Source organism: Sinocyclocheilus grahami, unplaced genomic scaffold (assembly GCF_001515645.1).
Source record: "Sinocyclocheilus grahami isolate Dianchi unplaced genomic scaffold, SAMN03320097.WGS_v1.1 scaffold1929.1, whole genome shotgun sequence".
In the NCBI taxonomy this organism is placed as follows: domain Eukaryota; kingdom Metazoa; phylum Chordata; class Actinopteri; order Cypriniformes; family Cyprinidae; genus Sinocyclocheilus; species Sinocyclocheilus grahami.
The window spans coordinates 50977-69300 of NW_015507108.1; the positions used below are offsets into that span (position 1 = coordinate 50977).

Sequence of the window (18324 nt, forward strand, 5' to 3'; positions counted from 1 at the left end):
CTCTCTCTCTCTCTCTCTCTCTCTCTCTCTCCCTCCCACCCTCTCTCCCCTAAGTGTTTTACAGGCCTGTAAATCATAATTTTAAAATGATAAAAAAATGCCTCACAATATACACAAAAGGATACATATAAGGTCAGAAGCCTCGGCGTGTTTGAAGCTTTCAGAGTCACTGAGAGAAACTTGTCTAGGCTTTCTCTCAACTCTGGCATCCAGGAATCCTATGATCCGGTAAAAACAATGACAAGCACATTAAAACCTCTTCTGCATCAAGCAAGTGCTCAGTGTACATGAGGTTCATCATACAGAATAATATGATTTTTCAGTATGCAGCAATATGACGTACCTATAAGAACAGGGGTGCCCAAACTCGGACCTGGAGGGCCGGTGTCCTGCAGAGTTTAGCTCCAGCTTGCCTCAACACACCTGCTTGGAAGTTTCTAGTATGCCTAGTAAGACCTTGATTAGCTGCTTCAGGTGTGTTTGATTAGGGTTGGCGCTAAACTCTGCAGGACACCGGCCCTCCAGGATCGAGTGTGGGCACCCCTGGCCTACGCCATCTTTATGTAGAGCAACAATTATTTTTTTTCAGATCCTCAGAGTTCGTTGCCATGAGGTGCCATGTGACCAGTATGAGAGGGTGAGAGCGATAACACCAAATTTAACACACCTGCTCCCCATTCACACCTGAGACCTTGTAACACTGAGTCACATGACACCAGGAGAGAAAATGGCTAATTGGGCCCAATTTGGACATTTTCACTTAGGGGTGTACTCACTTTGTGGCCGTGGGTTCGATTCCCAGGGAACACATATACTGGTAAAAAATGTATAGCCTGAATGCACTGTAAGTTGCTTTGGATAAAAGTGTGCTAAATGCATAAGTTATTAATTATTATTAAAATTATAAATATGACAGTATGATTTTCTGTAAAGCAGCTTTGAAACCATGTGTTTGAAAAGAGCTTTACAAATACATTGGACTCGATAATAACTTTGACACTGATATAGAGCTGCATTGAATCAACACTGTACTGAGTAAGGACATTATTGCTGTACAGCAGAATTAGGATTTGTCTGATGTTTGTTTATTAATGTGAAGCTGTTGTGACAGTCTGTTGTTTGAAGCGCTGTTTGACTGAATGCGTCTGTGTTTGTAGGGAACATTAACATCTGTCTGATGGGAGATCCGGGTGTGGCCAAGTCTCAGCTGCTGTCCTACATCGACCGTCTCGCTCCTCGCAGTGAGTGTGGCCCGCAGCATCGCTCCTCCGTCCGCTAGCATCCCACAGCTAACTCTGGCGCTCTATTGCAGGTCAGTACACGACGGGCCGCGGCTCATCCGGTGTGGGGTTGACGGCGGCGGTGATGCGTGACCCGGTCACGGGTGAGATGACGCTGGAGGGCGGCGCTCTGGTGCTGGCTGATCTGGGTGTGTGCTGCATCGACGAGTTCGATAAGATGGCCGACGCCGACCGCACGGCCATCCATGAGGTCATGGAGCAGCAGACCATCTCCATCGCCAAGGTACTGTGCGCTCCGCTCAAGCTGGGCGACCTCTGACCCCATCATCACGTGTTTGTGTGGTGTTTGTCTCAGGCTGGCATCATGACGTCTCTGAATGCGCGCTGCTCGATCCTGGCGGCGGCGAACCCGGCGTACGGCCGCTACAACCCTCGCAAAACCCTCGAGCAGAACATCCAGCTGCCGGCGGCGCTGCTGTCGCGTTTCGACCTGCTGTGGCTCATTCAGGACAAACCCGATGCAGACAACGACCTGCGTCTGGCGCAGCACATCACATACGTGCACCAGCACTGCAAGCAGCCGCCGACACACTTCACCCCCATCCACATGCAGCTCATGAGGTAAACACGCTAACAGCATTACACTAGCATGTCTGAAGCCGCCTTTCCACTGCGCACGACATTAGGACACGACTGTCGGAATTCGCCCCCTAGTGGCAGTCGCACGGAAATTTCATTATGATCGTACACGGCAACATGGGAGAGAAGCTTATCCTCGCAGTCTCGGAAAACCCCATTCTGTATGATACTTCTCTAGAATCATACAGAGACTTTAATAGGAAAAATGAGACTGTGAACCTGTGCAAATCCCTAGATTTAAACCATTTAAAAACAAATAAAAAATAAAGATTTGGCTGATTTGTGAGCATTTAACTAATTTAAAATGTCCTCGTCAATTATGATATTTCACTATATTAATGAGGACATTTAGCCCTCATAAGTATAGTTAAAGAAGTACACAGAAAAGTGTGGGTATATATGTATATATATATATGTGTGTGTGTGTGTATATATATATATATATATACACACACACACACACAGTGTTTCCCCTAGGTTTACAGCTTTTGGGGGGGGCTTGTTTGGCCGGGCTGACGGGTTTCTGGGATGCAGTATCCTGCCTGGTAATTTTTGGGCCAACAACCTGAAGGATCTCATTAAATTCCTTTCGTGAGACCCGAAAATACTCACGGAAATCTTCCCTGTTAAGGCGCAGCTCTTGCATTAAACGGTGATATTTGCCAAGATGTTTCCTCCGAGCCAGGTAGTGTTGTACCCACACTGATTTGCGGGATTTCTTTTTGCGTCTCCAGTAAAAGAGTGCAAGAGCCTTTATCCTCCGTACATTCACCATGGTGAAATGAATTGAAAGCCATCAATAAACAGCTATGCATATAGAACAAATGACTGCCAATAATTTTGGAGGGAAAATAAAGACAACATTTAAAATAATAAAATATCAAATTAAATTAATTTATTATTCACCAATAATCATGCATTTTTTTAAAAGGTTTTAAAATAAAATAAAATGTGATAAACAAAAAGAATTATAATTCTCAACTTGCGCACACTGATTTGTTTATAGTGAATGCCCCATGAATGGCTTTATTTTTATGATTTAGTTTTAATCCAAATGATGCGTGTGCTAAGTGAGTGAACATCACAGATCACACAACAGAATGTGCACATCAGCTATCCAGGCGTTAATACTGAATGTTTAACATTATATTCATTGCATGCATATACTTCGTAGTAGACATCCTTAACTCATTCTGCTGTCTGTTGTTCTGTTGTCGGTGTTTCTTTGTTTGAATATGGTGCTTATCACATGCTGTGTGGTATCGGCGTTTGGTATCGGGGCATTTTAACGAGTACAGGAGCTCAGTATCGGGCCCGATACCGGTGCATCCCTAGTTAATATCATTGTTGATGATGCAAATTTCAATTATGGAACAAATTGAATTTGAGCTATAAATTTTTGTTGTGATGTAATGGTGTCAGTGCAGCATGATCAGTGATAGTTTACACTGCAGATGTATTGTTCATGTGTTTGTGAACCCGATTGGATCACCTGATGTTCATTCATCTGTCTGTGGTTCTGTCAGGCGTTACATCAGTAAGTGTAAGCAGAAGCAGCCGGTGGTTCCTGAGGCTCTGTCGGATTACATCACAGCCGCGTATGTAGAGATGAGGAAAGAGGCACGAGTCAGTAAAGACACGACGTTCACCTCGGCCCGAACGCTGCTGTCCATCCTGCGCCTCTCCACTGCCCTGGTGAGACACTCTCACTCTCTTTCTCTCACACTCGCGCTCTCTCTCTTTCTCTCTCTCTCTCTCACTCGCTCGCTCGCTCAAATTAGCTTTATTGGCATGACTTGCACAGTATTGCCAAACACCAAACCTACCCCTTGCAGGAGGAAACTTTCTGCATTTTTACTTCTAAACTTTCTACTTCAAAAAAAGTCATTCAGTATGATTTATAAGCTTTTTGTACCCATGGGGACCTCAATTTAGGTCCCCTCCGTGACACGAGTCCCCATGAGTCTGTGTGTAGTCAGATTTAAGTCCCCACCAGGATATATAAACCAGTACACACACACCACACTCTCTCTCTCTCTCACACACACACTCACTCACACTCTCACACACACCCCCCGCAGCAGAACATTACTGTTATCATCAGCAGGACTTTATCTCTGGAGCTGGTCTGATGTGGGCACCGGGTGTTAAAAGTGCTGTTTGTGCAGGTAGCTGTGTTCATCTCTACTGTAGAAGCAGCACTTTACGACACACTCCGCCGCTGCGCTGGTTCGGTCCGTCAGCTGACACGCAGAGATCCGTGTTTGTCGTGTGACGGTCAGCTTTGCAGGGTGGGCAGTCAGCCTCGGGTCATGCCGCTGTGCAAACCCATGCAAAACTGACCGCATGCGACACGCTGCAGCGCTCCGATGCAGAGACTAGCTGGTGTTGAGAGGCGGAGACTTGGGCAGTTGCTGGCTTTCCCATAAGGCATTGCACTTGTCTCGGTCTGACAGTGCCGGCACAACTCATCCATTTGCCTGAAGTACACTTGACTTTGGAAAAATCGTGGGTTAGGGTTACATTCACATTCACACACTTGATAGCGGAGGATGTGACTTCAGGTGTGTGTGTGTGTGTTCAGGCTCGTTTGCGGATGGTGGATGTTGTAGAGAAGGAGGATGTTAATGAGGCCATGCGACTGATGGAGATGAGCAAAGACTCGCTGCAGGCCGACAAGACCAACAACACCAGGTATATACACACACACACACACACACACACTGCTGACTGCAGCGTGCCCGTGGCTCACTCTCGGTCTGTCTGCAGGGCACAGCGTCCCGCTGATGTGATCTTCTCTCTGCTCCGGGAGCTGGCCGGTGAAGGAGCGGTGAGGTCTGTTCGTGTGGCCGAGGCCGAGCAGCGCTGCGTGTCTCGTGGGTTCACTCCTGTGCAGTTCCAGGCTGCTCTGGACGAGTATGAGGAGCTGAACGTGTGGCAGATCAACCAGGCGCGGTCACGCGTCACGTTTGTGTGAATGAACGGCACACCAAACACAGACTGCACATGATCCCATGCTTTTGAACCTTTCCGGCTGATGGTGTTGTGATGAGGAGGAGGGAGCATTCTCGTTTGTTTTGCTTTTAAACCTGTTAAATCCCTGAAATAAATGCTGTAAATAGATAAAACTTTGTGCTTTGACTTGATTTATGGACATTCCTGCAGGATTTTAATGAAATGCTGACACATTATCAGACCTGCCAACCTGTACGCATTTTGCATAGCGGCTACGCATTTTGACCTCAAAGTACGCTGGTACGATCTGTCAAAAATCTAGTGACGCCTCTGTCCACGCGCAGTATTCAAAACAAGCAACAGAAAAAGATGAAGAGGTCAACCAATCAGAGTGCTGTTTTTGTTTCTGCATTTAAATAATTTCTGCGTTTTATTTGTCCTAGTAGCCTATAGTTTATAGTTTCAGTTCAAAGCGGCTCGCCCCGTCAGATGCTCTGACAGAAAAGGTTAGGGTTACTCCAAAAAAATGTCCAAGGTTGGCAGGTCTGCATTGGTAACACTTTACAATTGGGTCCAATTAGTTTAATGACATTATCAATGAGCAATACATCAGGGGCAGGTCTAGAGCGAGTGGATACCCGGGGCTGAGCCCAGAGACATCCATGTGTGTCAGAATATATGGGATAACCTTTAAAGGGATACTTCACCCAAAAATGAAGATTACCTCCCCCCTCAAGGCATCCTAGCTGTATATGACTTTCTTCTTTCAGTCGAATCCAATCGGAGTTATATTAAAAAACGTCCTGGCTCTTCCAAGCTTTATAATGGCAGTGAATGGTGGTCGAGATTTCATCATAAAAAGTGTCCCACACGGCTCTGGGGGTTAATAAAGGCCTTCTGAAGTGAATCGATGCGTTTGTGTAAGAAAAAATCCCTATTTAAAACTTTATAAACCGTAATCTCTAGCTTCTGCTAACTGTTGTGTGCGATTCATGAGAGCGAGGCGTTCCAGCGGATGATGCAGGCGTAGCGGAAGAAGAAAGTCAGATACAGCTAGATGGCTCCAGGGTGAGTAAATCGTGGGCTAATTTTTATTTTTGGGTGAACTGACCCTTTATTGGATATCTTTAAAAGTTAAATTGGTCAAGTGGCTTTGTTTAAAAAAAAAAAAAAAAAAAAAAAAAAGCAAAGTATAATTAAATTAAACATGCAGGGCTCTATACACTTATTTTTAAGAAGCACTTGTACATTCATTTACACTGCACTTACAAATTGTGTAAATAATGTTATGAGATTAATGTTTTAAATATAAAATTTGTAATACAGAAATACAAAAAAAAAAGTTACTTTTAAATATGAAACAAATTGCCAGTAGGTGGCGGCAAGCCACTGTCTTAAGCGAGTCACTGGCTGCGTCTGAAATGGCGTACTCGAAGAGTAGGTACTTAATTTCAATAAGTACTTAACGAGCGCTAAAAGAGTAGCCTGCCCTTGTGATTGTAATATAACCAATACATTTTGGGTTAAGGTTTTTATATTTTTATCTCTACTTATATAATCCACAGTTAATCCTTAAAGATATATTTTTTTTTTATTATGAAAAACCAAAATCATTGTCTTCTGAATATGTCATTAATCTCTTAATTTTATGTGCAAAATTGTCAAACCTGGCTAGAATCTCCTTTGTTTTCGTCTTTTTCTGGTTGAATGTCTCTCAAGTTTAATCCCTAAATCTTATAAATAACAAAAACAACAAATGCAATTTTTTATGTATTATGATTATATGAATTTTATGATTATTCAAAGATATTTATTTTTTTTCCTGTGTATATAATCTCATTACGCAAGACAATGTCGAGAGCACAATGTTACGCGATCCATGTGCGCGAGGATGAATCTCTCCACTCGCAAGCGGATTTCCTTCACACAAAACTGGACGTGTGCTTTTAAATATTGTTCTTTTATGAATTGGCTCTTCTGTCAGTCTTTGTTTAGTGAGTGTACACAATGTATTATAACATACATCGTTCCGTGCAAACAACCTTTTTACTCCACATGGGATTGAGGTCCCTGTAATAAGAGCACTGTAACTCACTTCAGATAATAGTGTCTGACAAATGCATAAATATACATTAAAAAAAAAAATTACATGTAAAAAATTTTTATTAAAATGTAAATGTTTTTTTTTGTGCCTTGGGCACAAACGCTCAATAAAGCTGCTTATTTCTTAAAGTTTATTTCTTCAAGGTTCTAATATAATATAAATGCTTACATATATTTCATACAGTTTCTATTTGGGGCTTTAAAGGGTTAGTTCACCCAAACATATAAATTCAGTCATTATTTTCTCACCTCCACGCTGTTCAATCCTTGTGTGTGTGTGTCTGTGTGTGAGAGAGAGAGAGAGAGAGAGAGTGTGTGTCTGTGACATAAAACGTGTTTTTACAGCGAAATCACAAATATACTGTAACGTTACTGTCTAGCGTCTTTTACACCTTAAGCAAATCAACAGTTTACAGTCGCTCAACAAATATGATTTTAACACAGGGAACCATGTATTTGATTTCTAATACTCACATTTGTAAACACCCTCATCGCTGTTCTCCATCAGGTTCGATGATGACGTATCCTCTCGCGTGGGCTTCTGGGATAGAAGAGTATCCATTGATGAGCACTCCAGAATCTGAGCTGAAGTAGGAGGACATCCGGGGATTTCTCGTCTATTCTTTTATGAATACTGAGGTTTCGGACATACTAATCTGTTCAGTACTCTTTTCTCCTACTATATAGTAGGTAAGTAGGCATATTAGAATGCAAATTAAGTATACGTACGTCCGAATCTCGCGAGAATTAGTGCAATTTTCGCCTACTCTTTTATGAATACTGAGGATTCAAACATACTCATTTGCTTGCCTACTGCTTTTTGCCTACTATATAGTATAGACATATGCCATTTCGGATGCAGCCACTGAGTCATTAATTCAGTGGATTCTTACCAAACAGTATTACCAACACTCTATTAGTGCTACTGGATCTTAGTGCTGCGTTCGACACTATCGACCACAACATTCTTTTGAATAGACTAGAAAACTTTGTTGGCATTACTGGAAGTGCATTAGCATGGTTCAAATCGTACTTGTAACACCGCCATCAATTCACAGCAGTGAATGAAGAGGTATCATATCGATCACAAGTGCAGTATGGAGTACCTCAAGGCTCAGTACTAGGGCCGTTACTCTTCACGCTTTACATGTTACCCTTGGGAGATATCATCAGCAAACACGGTGTTAGCTTTCACTGTTATGCTGATGATACTCAGCTCTATATTTCTTCGTGGCCCGGCGAAACATACCAATTTGAAAAACTAGCGGAATGCATAGTCGATATAAAAAACTGGATGATGAGTAATTTTTTACTGCTAAATTCTGAAATTAAGGTGTTAATTATCGGACCTAAAACCTCTGCATGTAATAACCTATAACACTGTCTAACACTCGATGGCTGCTCTGTCAATTCTTCGTCATCAGTTAGGAACCTAGGTGTGCTATTTGATAACAATCTTTCCTTAGAAAGTCACATTTCTAGCATTTGTAAAACTGCATTTTTCCATCTCAAAAATATATCTAAATTACGACCTATAACGGCTGATTCATTGAGGAATCAAGTAAGAAACAATGGATCAGTGAATCATTGACTCACCCGATTCGTTCAAAAACTAAAATTCATTCAGTAAGGAAACACCGTTGTTAGTGGAAAAAAAACAAAATGTCTTTACATTGTAATTTACTAAATATTAATTTCTTGTTCATTGAGTTATTACATGAAGAAAAGTCTGCCGTACACCATGTTAACCGAATCGCTCTGCGTGTGTGTCCTGGAAAGTGTGCTGCGCCACCGAGATGCTCAAAAATGCAAATCTGACATATAAGTTAAAAAAATAATAAGAAATATAATTATATAAAGTACACCGCCTGCCTCCAAAAGATCTAATCTCATTGGCTGGATTGTACAGACCATATAATTTCTTATCGACGGTTGGTCAGTTTACATGTCAATCAGAAGTACGAGCCTCAGTGGGCGGGTCTTGTCGGAGTGAATGATGACGTAAGCAGACACTGTTGGATGAGCAGCGAGCAAATCTGCGCTTCTAATAGAAATTGTTTTAATGCGCATGAAATCTCAGTGAAGAAGCATTCAGGGCATACAAATAAAAACATTCAAGAATTTACTGCAAACTTCCGGGGCTTCAGCCCCTTTAGCTGAGCCGATAATGACATGATTCAGCGCTTTAACTGATCGATGACAGACAGCAGAGGATAACTTCTCGAGGTGTCCTGGGGCCTCATTTATAAAATACTACGTAGAAAGAATCCTAAATTTGATTTTACAATCATTTCTCAAAGTGCGTACGTGTGATTCATAGAACGTGCGTGCGCCTCTCTTTTAGATGTGAAATCTATAAATTGCAATGATCTTGAAATTGTGCGCAGCTGAACAGTTTCAGATCTCCGCCTTGTAAACAATGTCTAATTAATGTCCTTGACTTATAAAAGAGCACTTGACAAAGTCCAAATCTTTTACAAGCGGCAAGACTGGCTTATATTTCCAAATACCTGCAGCACTGGGGCAAACGAACGTGTGTACGTCTGCTCAGACCCTGACGTGGCACTAAGCTCTTTATAAATATGAGTTTTTATAAAGAGGAACGTTGCCATGGATTTTAGCGTACGCACACTCTACGATCAAATCTGTGCGTACGCACGTTTTATAAACGAGGCCCTGATCTTTCATCGGTGATGGAAACATGCCTGTTCTGTATGTTCGGAGACACTGATTTTGTGCTAGTATATAGTTATTCTTATATATATTCTTATGTATAATATATTCTTATTCTTAATCCTGTTCAGCGTTTTATTCTATGTTTCTCACACTGAAATACTTGCAAAAAAGCGGATGTTTTTGTTCAGACCAAAGCAAGACCAAAGTCCAAAGACGCATATTTTTACGCAGCAAACATGATAATTTATACTTTTGACTAATCTTCTTAAAAATGGTTTAAATAAATGTCATGTTTATCATTTTATTTTACTATGTTTTTGTGAAAAAAACTTTGTTTTTACCATTACCATTGCCCCACCCGCTGATACGGTATTCATTTTATTTGTGCAGCTCTTAAAAAAGGTCTTAAAAGTCTTTCAATTTGATACACATTTTGTGTAGGTATAAAGTTTACTCTGTTCTTCTCCGAGTTCAGCGGCCAATTACCTTCGTGTCTTTCAGGAGAAGCTAATTAATTAATGTTTCAACGGCGCCATCAACTAACATGATCAATAAAGGTGCTTAAATTATTAAATAATTTACTTACAAAGACTTGAGAATCGGATATTTCATGATATGGTTAACAAGTTTGGCAATATTTCGAATAAAAAAAAAGAAATAAAACCAATACATCAGTTATACAGCGCTATTGTGATTAAGTGCATGACGCCCCTCGCTCCTTTGATGAATCATTTCTAATACAAATAATTATTTACAATCTTGATTTTTAGGAATAAAAGCATATGATTAATTCGTTAAACCCACAGAAATTGTGATCTGGCTGAATAAAAGGCTCGTGCTGTTAAAAAGCCAACAAAGAGAAAAGGTGTGTGTTTCTATTGTTCAGACACGCTCTGTCTCTCTCTCTCTCTCTCTGTCTCTGTGTGTGTGTGTGTGTGTGTGTGTGTGAGAGAGAGAGCGCGTGCACGATCATCCCGGGACAAAGAGAGACGCGGCTCCGCTGAGACGCAGCAGGTTCGAGTTGTGTCGTCTTTAATCACAGATTTGGTGTCCACTTTCACTGGCTGGGTGTTGGTGAAGATGATGCAGGTGTTGGTGTGCGTGATGGCGCTGTGGGGCGCCGCGGGCGGAGCGCGGAGCTGCGGGGAGTCTCGGCGGGTGTACGGAGAGAAGCACGAGCTGAACACCGCTCCACACACACACATCAGCGGTAAGAGCCCAGAGCCCGTGTGGCTGCTGCTGCTGCTGCTGCTTTATGGAGGATGTGATCTTTGCCTGCTTTAACTGAAGCCGCATCCGTCAGCCCACCCGTTTGTCATCTGTCTGTTTACATACATTATTACTTCCTACAGTCCAGAAATAGTCCATATAAAAATATACATAATGTGTAAGTGAATGAAATGGTGGAAATGAATCAATGAGCTTAATAATGTTATAAAGTGTAAACGGGTCACAGTGGAAAATGTGACTTTTGTTTGGTTTAATTTCCCTGTGTTCCTCTGATCATTTAGATATAATATTAGATAAAGTATATACATATGCATATAGATGTATTAAAATAGATAGTATTTGTGCAAAGATATTCAGACTTTTTCTTTGATGCTTCATTACATTATTTGACTTTCTGTGTGTGTGTGTGTCTGTCTGTGTGTGTCTGTGTGTCTGTCTGTGTCTATATGTGTCTCTGTGTGTGTGTGTCTGTCTGTCTGTGTGTGTGTCTATATGTGTCTGTGTGTGTCTATATGTGTGTGTGTGTCTGTCTGTGTCTATATGTGTCTGCCTGTGTGTGTGTCTGTGTGTGTCTATATGTGTGTGTCTATATGTGTCTGTGTGTGTGTCTATATGTGTGTGTGTGTGTGTGTGTGTGTCTATATGTGTCTGTGTGTGTCTATATGTGTCTGTGTGTGTGTGTCTGTGTGTGTGTATGTGTCTATATGTGTCTGTGTGTGTGTGTGTGTGTGTGTGTGTGTCTGTCTGTCTGTCTGTCTGTCTGTATCTGTGTGTGTGCTGTGATTGGCAGGTGAGCACCTGCGTCTGTGTCCTCGTGATTACACCTGCTGCTCCAGTCTGATGGAGGACACGCTCGCACGCCAGAGCGAAGCTGACTTCCTGTCTGCGGTCCACGACACCAGCCAGTTCCTGCTCACCACCTTCACCCAGAGACACCGCAAATTTGATGGTGAGGACCTGATTGAGAGCATGAATGACTGACTGCGCTGTAAACATCTTTACACCCATGAAACGCCCTTTATTCAGCACCCATGAGACAGACACAACAGCGTCATCTGATTCAGACAGTTGCATTTCACGCTCTCTGACACTTTTGAGGTGTGGTACAAATATGACACAAAAATACATAGGCTATAGGCTCATATGTATGCACGGATTAATCATTAAAAGATCACAATCTCGATTCAAACATATGCGATCTTATTCCTAAATGACGATGATTCCGCTGTGCCAATGTCAAGTCACCTTTATTTGTATAGCGCTTTATACAATGCTTGTTGTGTCAAAGCAGCTTTACAGTATCAAACGGGAAAATAGTTTGTCAATAATGTAAGAAGACAATAACAGAGTCATTTTTCAGCTAAAGTCAGTGCATTGATGATTCAGGGATGTCATCATCCAGTTCAGCTCTCTTCAATAGTGTCTGTGCAATCAGTCAAGCGTCCCCAACTAAACAAGCCAGAGGAACCAAAACTCCTTCGGTGACAGAAATGGTACACAGTAGTGTTGCAAACATTAAATAATAACAAAAGTATTGGGATAAAAGTTTATAGTCCGGATAGAGCTGCGATCACAATGAGTCATTGACTGTTGGAACTAATGTTACACTTCAAATAAAGATTGTATATGTTACATTATGGCAGTAGGTGGCGACCAGTGACTGTTAAAATGTATTTGAAGTCTTCATTCATTTATTTCAAATGAATTTTTACATAATATATTAATTTAAATTCATAAATATTTTTAAATAGACTCATTAAAAACATTCAATAAAACATTGTTAAATGTGAGCCAAAATCATCACAATTAAAAGAACTAAAGACTTAAACTACTTCAGTCTGTGTGCATTGAATTTATTTAATACACGGGTTTCACAATTTGAGTTGAATTACTGAAATAAAGGAACTTTTCCACGACATTCTAATTTATTGAGATGCACTTGTATATGTGTTATTGTTTTGAGTAATGTGAAAATATATCTCATCTGTTAATGTCTCAAATCAGCATTTCCAGATGCTTTAAATTCACTTGTCAAGGCCACGGTGGCCTGGAGGTTTTTTGCGAACGATTGAAAATGATCTTCTTCTCTGGCTTCTGTCCCTGTGCTGTCAGAGTTTTTCCGGGAGCTGATGGATGTGGCAGAGAAATCCATGAATCAGATGTTCACGCAGACGTACGGTCATCTGTACACGCAGAACGCTCCCATCTTTCAACAGCTGTTCTCAGACCTGCGGCGCTACTACACGGGTCAGTGTGTTTGCAGAGTGGCACCTGAGTGATTCTGGACGATCCGCTGAAGTGTGTGTGTGTGTGTGTGTGTGTGTGAGAGAGAGAGAGAGAGAGAGTGTGTGTGTGTGTGTGTGTGAGATAGAGTGTGTGTGTGTGAGTGTGTGAAAGAGAGAGTGTGTGTGTGTGTGTGTGTGAGTGAGAGAGTGTGTGTGTGAGCTAAACCTGACAAAATCTCCAAAAACCTCCCTTTGGGGACGTCCTCGTTTGTAAAACTGGTATAAAAATCAAATATACACATTTTTTTTTAATTGTAAAAATGCAGAAAGTTTCCTGTAAGGGGTAGGGTTAGGTGTTGGATTGGTGTAGGGCAGGGGTGCCCAACCCTGCTCCTGGCGATCGACTGTCCTGCAAAGTTTAGCTCCAACTCTAATCAAAGACACCTGGCTTTAATTTTTAAGTGATCCTGAAGACCCTAATTAGTTGCTTCAGGTGTGTTTGATTAGGGTTGGAGCTGAACTTTGCAGGACAGGAGCAGGGTTGGGCACCCCTGGTGTAGGGCGATAGAATATACAGTTTGTACAGTATAAAAACCATTACGCCTATGGAATGTCCCCATTTAGATAGCTAAGTAAACATGTGTGTGTGTGTGTGTGTGTGCAGGGGGCAGAGAGAGTCTGGCCGAGGTGCTCTCTGATTTCTGGGCAGGACTAGTCGAGCGTGTGTTCGCTCTGGTTAACCCTCAGTATCAGTTCAGCGAGGACTATCTGGAGTGTGTCAGCAAACACGCCGAGCAGCTGCGGCCATTTGGAGACGTTCCACATAAACTGCACATTCAGGTAACTTATTATTACATGCATGTCTGTTTTTCATTGTATGACCAAGACAAAGAGTATGAAATAAATATTGAAATGTGTAAAAAAAAAAAAAAGATTTCTTGTTATAAATTTCTTATTCAAAGAGCAAATGTGCTTATGACAACACATTCTCTAATCTGTCATTCACGAAATCACGTGTTGTTGTTCTTCTAATTCCAAAATCTAAAATACTGTGGGATTCTGATGACACTGGGAAGTGAATAAGTCACTGATCTCAGGTTGACTTTGTAGGGGAATTACAGTTAAACCCCATAGAGAGAGACACTGATATGCTTAATGAAGACCAGGAGTCAAATTTGAAGTTCAGTTGGTTGACAGAGAGTTTACTGAAGACAGAGTTCTCCACACTTCCAAAGCTGTAGAAAATGAGTAAGAGGAGCCAGACTCCAACTAACTTAGATAACAGAAACGCTAGCACTTATAGTCATATTGACGTCTTTTCTACAGGTTCTGATAGTTTAACAGTACAGATAATTCTAGCAACATCCAAACATGATGTTCTTTTGTCAAAGGGATAGTTCACCCAAAAAAATCTGTCATTAATTACTCACCCTCATGCAGAGTCAGAAAGCTCTTGGATTTCATCAAAAATATCTTAATTTGTGTTCCGAAGATTAATGAAGGTCTTATGGGTTTGGAAAGACATGAGGGTGAGTAATTAATGACAGAATTTTCATTTTTGGGTGAACTAACCCTTTAAAAGACAGTATCTTGGAGACACTAAATTCCATTCGTAAGCAACTATCGAAAGTCAAGTCACCTTTATTTGTATAGCGCTTTATACAATACTGATTGTGTCAAAGCAGCTTTACAGTATCAAACAGGAAAATAGTTTGTTAATAATGCAAGAAAACAATAACAGAGTCATTTTCCAGTTAAAGTCAGTGCATTGATGATTCAGTGATGTCATCATCCAGTTCAGCTCTCTTCAATAGTGTCTGTGCAATCAGTCAAGCGTCCCCAGCTAAACAAGCCAGAGGAACCAAAACTCCTTCGGTGACAGAAATGGAGAAAAAACCTTGGGAGAAACCATATACCATTAATGGTGCTATAAACCCTAAAAAGAATCCTAAACATTAAGCATATGTCATTGGAGTTAAAGTAAGTGGATGCATGTGGTGTGATGGTCTTCACGTCTCATACGAGTATAATCGCAGAACCGCATAACAAAATATAGAAGAACAAAGTTCAAACTGATATTTTTGTATAAATATAACATTTGATTATATAATGATTCAAATTAATTCTTACAAACAAATACATATTTATTCTCTGGAAGCTGGGCTATATGAGTAAACACTGTTACTGTATTCCTGACACGGGTCAGACGCTCAGTCACGTCTCAGACTCCAAATCTACACATCGCCTGTAACATGATTACCAGAACAGATACACTAGTTTTAAGAAAACTATTATTACGTATTCATTTTATAATAGAAGAGGAGGGGATTGGAAATCAACCCTTTCAACTTTAAGGCCTGTTGACACCAAATTAATAACTATAATGATAACTTTATTAGCATCCACATCAAGAGCAATAACGTTCTGTTTATTACAATAATTTTGTCCGCCACTTTAAATGTCAATGTTTAGTTCAGAATTTAGTTCAGCTGTAAGCAGTTCTACAAAAGGCAGCAATGTCGTTATTCAGCTTTAGTCAGTTAAAAAAAATCGCTCTGAAAATGATTCCAAAGAAAATGTTCCTCTGTGGCGTTAACATTTTTATGAGGTGAACTCACTATTCTCATAGAATTAAAGCAGTTATTAAAACTTTTTGCTTTGTCTCATCATTACTACAATCATCATCATCATCTCTCTTTGTTGTGATTGGCAGGTGTCACGAGCATTAACAGCGGCGCGGACGTTGGTTCAGAGTTTGGCTGCTGGAAGAGACCTAGTGAACAAGGCCACAAAGGTGCATAAATGTGACTCACTACTTGTGCATTAATAACAAACTAATAAATCAAATAACTGATCACAAAAGATCTGAGTAATGCTGCACCTGCATCTCACAACCGCAACAACACAACACTATCGCAGAGCCATCGGTGTCGCATTAGGTTTCGTGTGATTCAAGTGGAGAACTGCTCTGATTTTGACTGGTTTGACAAACGAACCAATTGGATTTTGTTCAGGTGAAAGCAGAGCCAGTCAGAAACTGGTTAGTGGTCACTGGGTTATTGAGTTTCTGAAGCAGGTGACTGACAGGGTCTCGCTCACACTCACTTTTTAGGCGTTTTATTGGCATGACAACAATTTTTATATATGTATTATTTTTCATGTTTATTTGTAGGGAGTTTTTCCTAAATGGAAATGGTGGTGGAAAAAATACAGGGTGGGAGGACATTTTTTTTTTTCAAATCTTTTGCGTTCTCTTGCAAAACCAGTTGAGTTCGGACAAACCCTTCCTGTTCACCTCACGGCCTGCAGTGGTTCATACAGCTCTGTACATTCACAGTGCAGCGGCTCAGAGTTAGAGAGAGCAAAAGTTTTGCGAGAGCGATTTGAAAAATATTTTTCCAACACCATGTCCCTTTAGGGGCTCCGTACAAAGCAGCTTTATAGAAAGACAGTTAATGTTTATGTATGTTTATATAATGTTTAATTTGAATATTTATTTATATAATGTTTAATAATTCAAGTTACATTTATTTCTAAAGCTCTTTATACATACTCAGAAACAGACAGGAAAATAATAGTGTAAATGTTGCAAAGTTCTTTAATTATGAAACTAACTCAGTTTCAGCTGTAAAGCAGCTCTGCAGAAGACAATACAGTCCTTGAGATCAGTGCAGTTAAATGTTTTGCTCTTGAACTGAATTCATGAATGATGGCTTCCAGCTTTGCTACCGTTCGGACGTTCTTGCTTACTGCTCTGTGCTTTGCTTCCTATTTCTGTACTTTTCTCGAATTTTTACTTCAGCAGATCAGCACAGTGCTCAAACAACACATTTTTGGCACAAACACTAAAACTAAAAACACTTTTTGGGACTGGAATAATACCACCAAAAAGAAGACTTTGCCTCCCACTGCCAGCAGCTTACATTCCGGAGAAGGGAAAACACAGCTGCCCACATTCAAACAGAAGAGAAAGAAAATGCCTCCTGTTGAATCTACTTGCTGCATGAACTGTTGCAAACTTCTACAAAGGATTGCGGTTCTTGAAACAAAGTTACTTGCTGGACTTCCAAAACAGGCAGAACACTCAGCAGACTGTCACCTTAGACCCCCTCAGCATACAGCTGGTGAGTCCCATGAATCTAGTGAATCTCAACAGTTTATACCAAGTGTAGAGGAACAAGCCGAAACTGATCGTCAAACTAATCGATGGCACAAACAGGGAGCGAGATCCAAAGGCAGTAGAGACATCAGATTGTCACGAGTTTCTCGTATTGCTGGGGAGGAATCCCCAAATGTGATTAAACATGGATTGGATCAGCCAGCAGCTAACATCGCTACTAACAGGCGCTCAAGGTCAAGCAGACAGCGGCTTTCAGCTCAGAGTGCAGCCGGTCTCAGGACTCTGATAGTGGGCAACTCCATTATCAGAAACATCAGTAGCAGAAATTCAACAACATGCTGCTTTCCTCAAGCAAACGTTTCTGATGTGAACAAGGAAACGTTTCAATGAAGGAAACAAGGAAAATTCTAATGAAGCACAAGACTGCAAATCGAATCATCATCCATGTGGGGAAGAAGGATATTCGGAAAGAGCAGTCAGAGACTTCAGTCGTTCATGGGGAAGTCGTGGCCTAATGGTTAGAGAGTCGGACTCGTAACCCAAAGGTTGCGGGTTCAAGTCTCGTACCGGCAGGGATTGTAGGTGGGGGGGAGTGAATGTACAGCGCTCTCTCCCACCTTCAATACTACGACTGAGGTGCCCTTGAGCAAGGCACCGAACCCCCAACTGCTCCCCAGCAGTTCACTGCTGTGTGTGCGCGCACTTTGGATGGGATAAATGCAGAGCACTAATTCCGAGTATGGGTCACCATACTTGGCCACATGTCACGTCACTTTCATCAGTGGACCACTCCCAGCAAGGGGAACTAATATGTTTTCACGTTTGCTTGGGCTGAACACATGGCTACAAAGAATCTGCAGCTTAAAAGGAGTAAATTTCATCGATAACTTCAATCTTTTCTGGGGCCATAGACAACTGTTTAAACTGGATGGCCTCCACCCAAACAAACTCTTGGTGCAAGAGTGCTAAAGGACAATATCTACTTCTCCCTCCGTCATCCTTCAGTAGTGTGTGCCAAACTACTCAACCTGAATGGCACACACACACCTGGGCAGAGTATGAGTGACGACAGGACTTCATATGTTTCCGAGTCATCATGTGGTTGACACATCCCACAAGGACACTGATAACACCA

The 18324-nt window shown here is 41.3% G+C and overlaps 2 protein-coding genes across 2 annotated transcripts in view; both read left to right on the forward strand.

The window, feature by feature from the left end:
* LOC107573390 (DNA replication licensing factor mcm7-B-like) overlaps positions 1 to 5013 on the forward strand; it is a 9819-nt gene extending 4806 nt beyond the window's left edge. The window contains exons 9-14 of the mRNA XM_016259825.1: positions 1158 to 1241; positions 1313 to 1524; positions 1597 to 1862; positions 3407 to 3575; positions 4465 to 4574; positions 4650 to 5013. Coding sequence (XP_016115311.1) covers positions 1158 to 1241; positions 1313 to 1524; positions 1597 to 1862; positions 3407 to 3575; positions 4465 to 4574; positions 4650 to 4857 — 1049 coding nt within the window. The 3' untranslated portion in view covers positions 4858 to 5013. The remainder of the gene's footprint in view (positions 1 to 1157; positions 1242 to 1312; positions 1525 to 1596; positions 1863 to 3406; positions 3576 to 4464; positions 4575 to 4649) is intronic.
* A 5616-nt stretch (positions 5014 to 10629) lies between these two features.
* Positions 10630 to 18324, forward strand: part of gpc2 (glypican 2) — a 35830-nt gene continuing 28135 nt past the window's right edge. Inside the window, exons 1-5 of the mRNA XM_016259826.1 lie at positions 10630 to 10824; positions 11635 to 11793; positions 12957 to 13091; positions 13734 to 13909; positions 15783 to 15863. Coding sequence (XP_016115312.1) covers positions 10695 to 10824; positions 11635 to 11793; positions 12957 to 13091; positions 13734 to 13909; positions 15783 to 15863 — 681 coding nt within the window. The 5' untranslated portion in view covers positions 10630 to 10694. The remainder of the gene's footprint in view (positions 10825 to 11634; positions 11794 to 12956; positions 13092 to 13733; positions 13910 to 15782; positions 15864 to 18324) is intronic.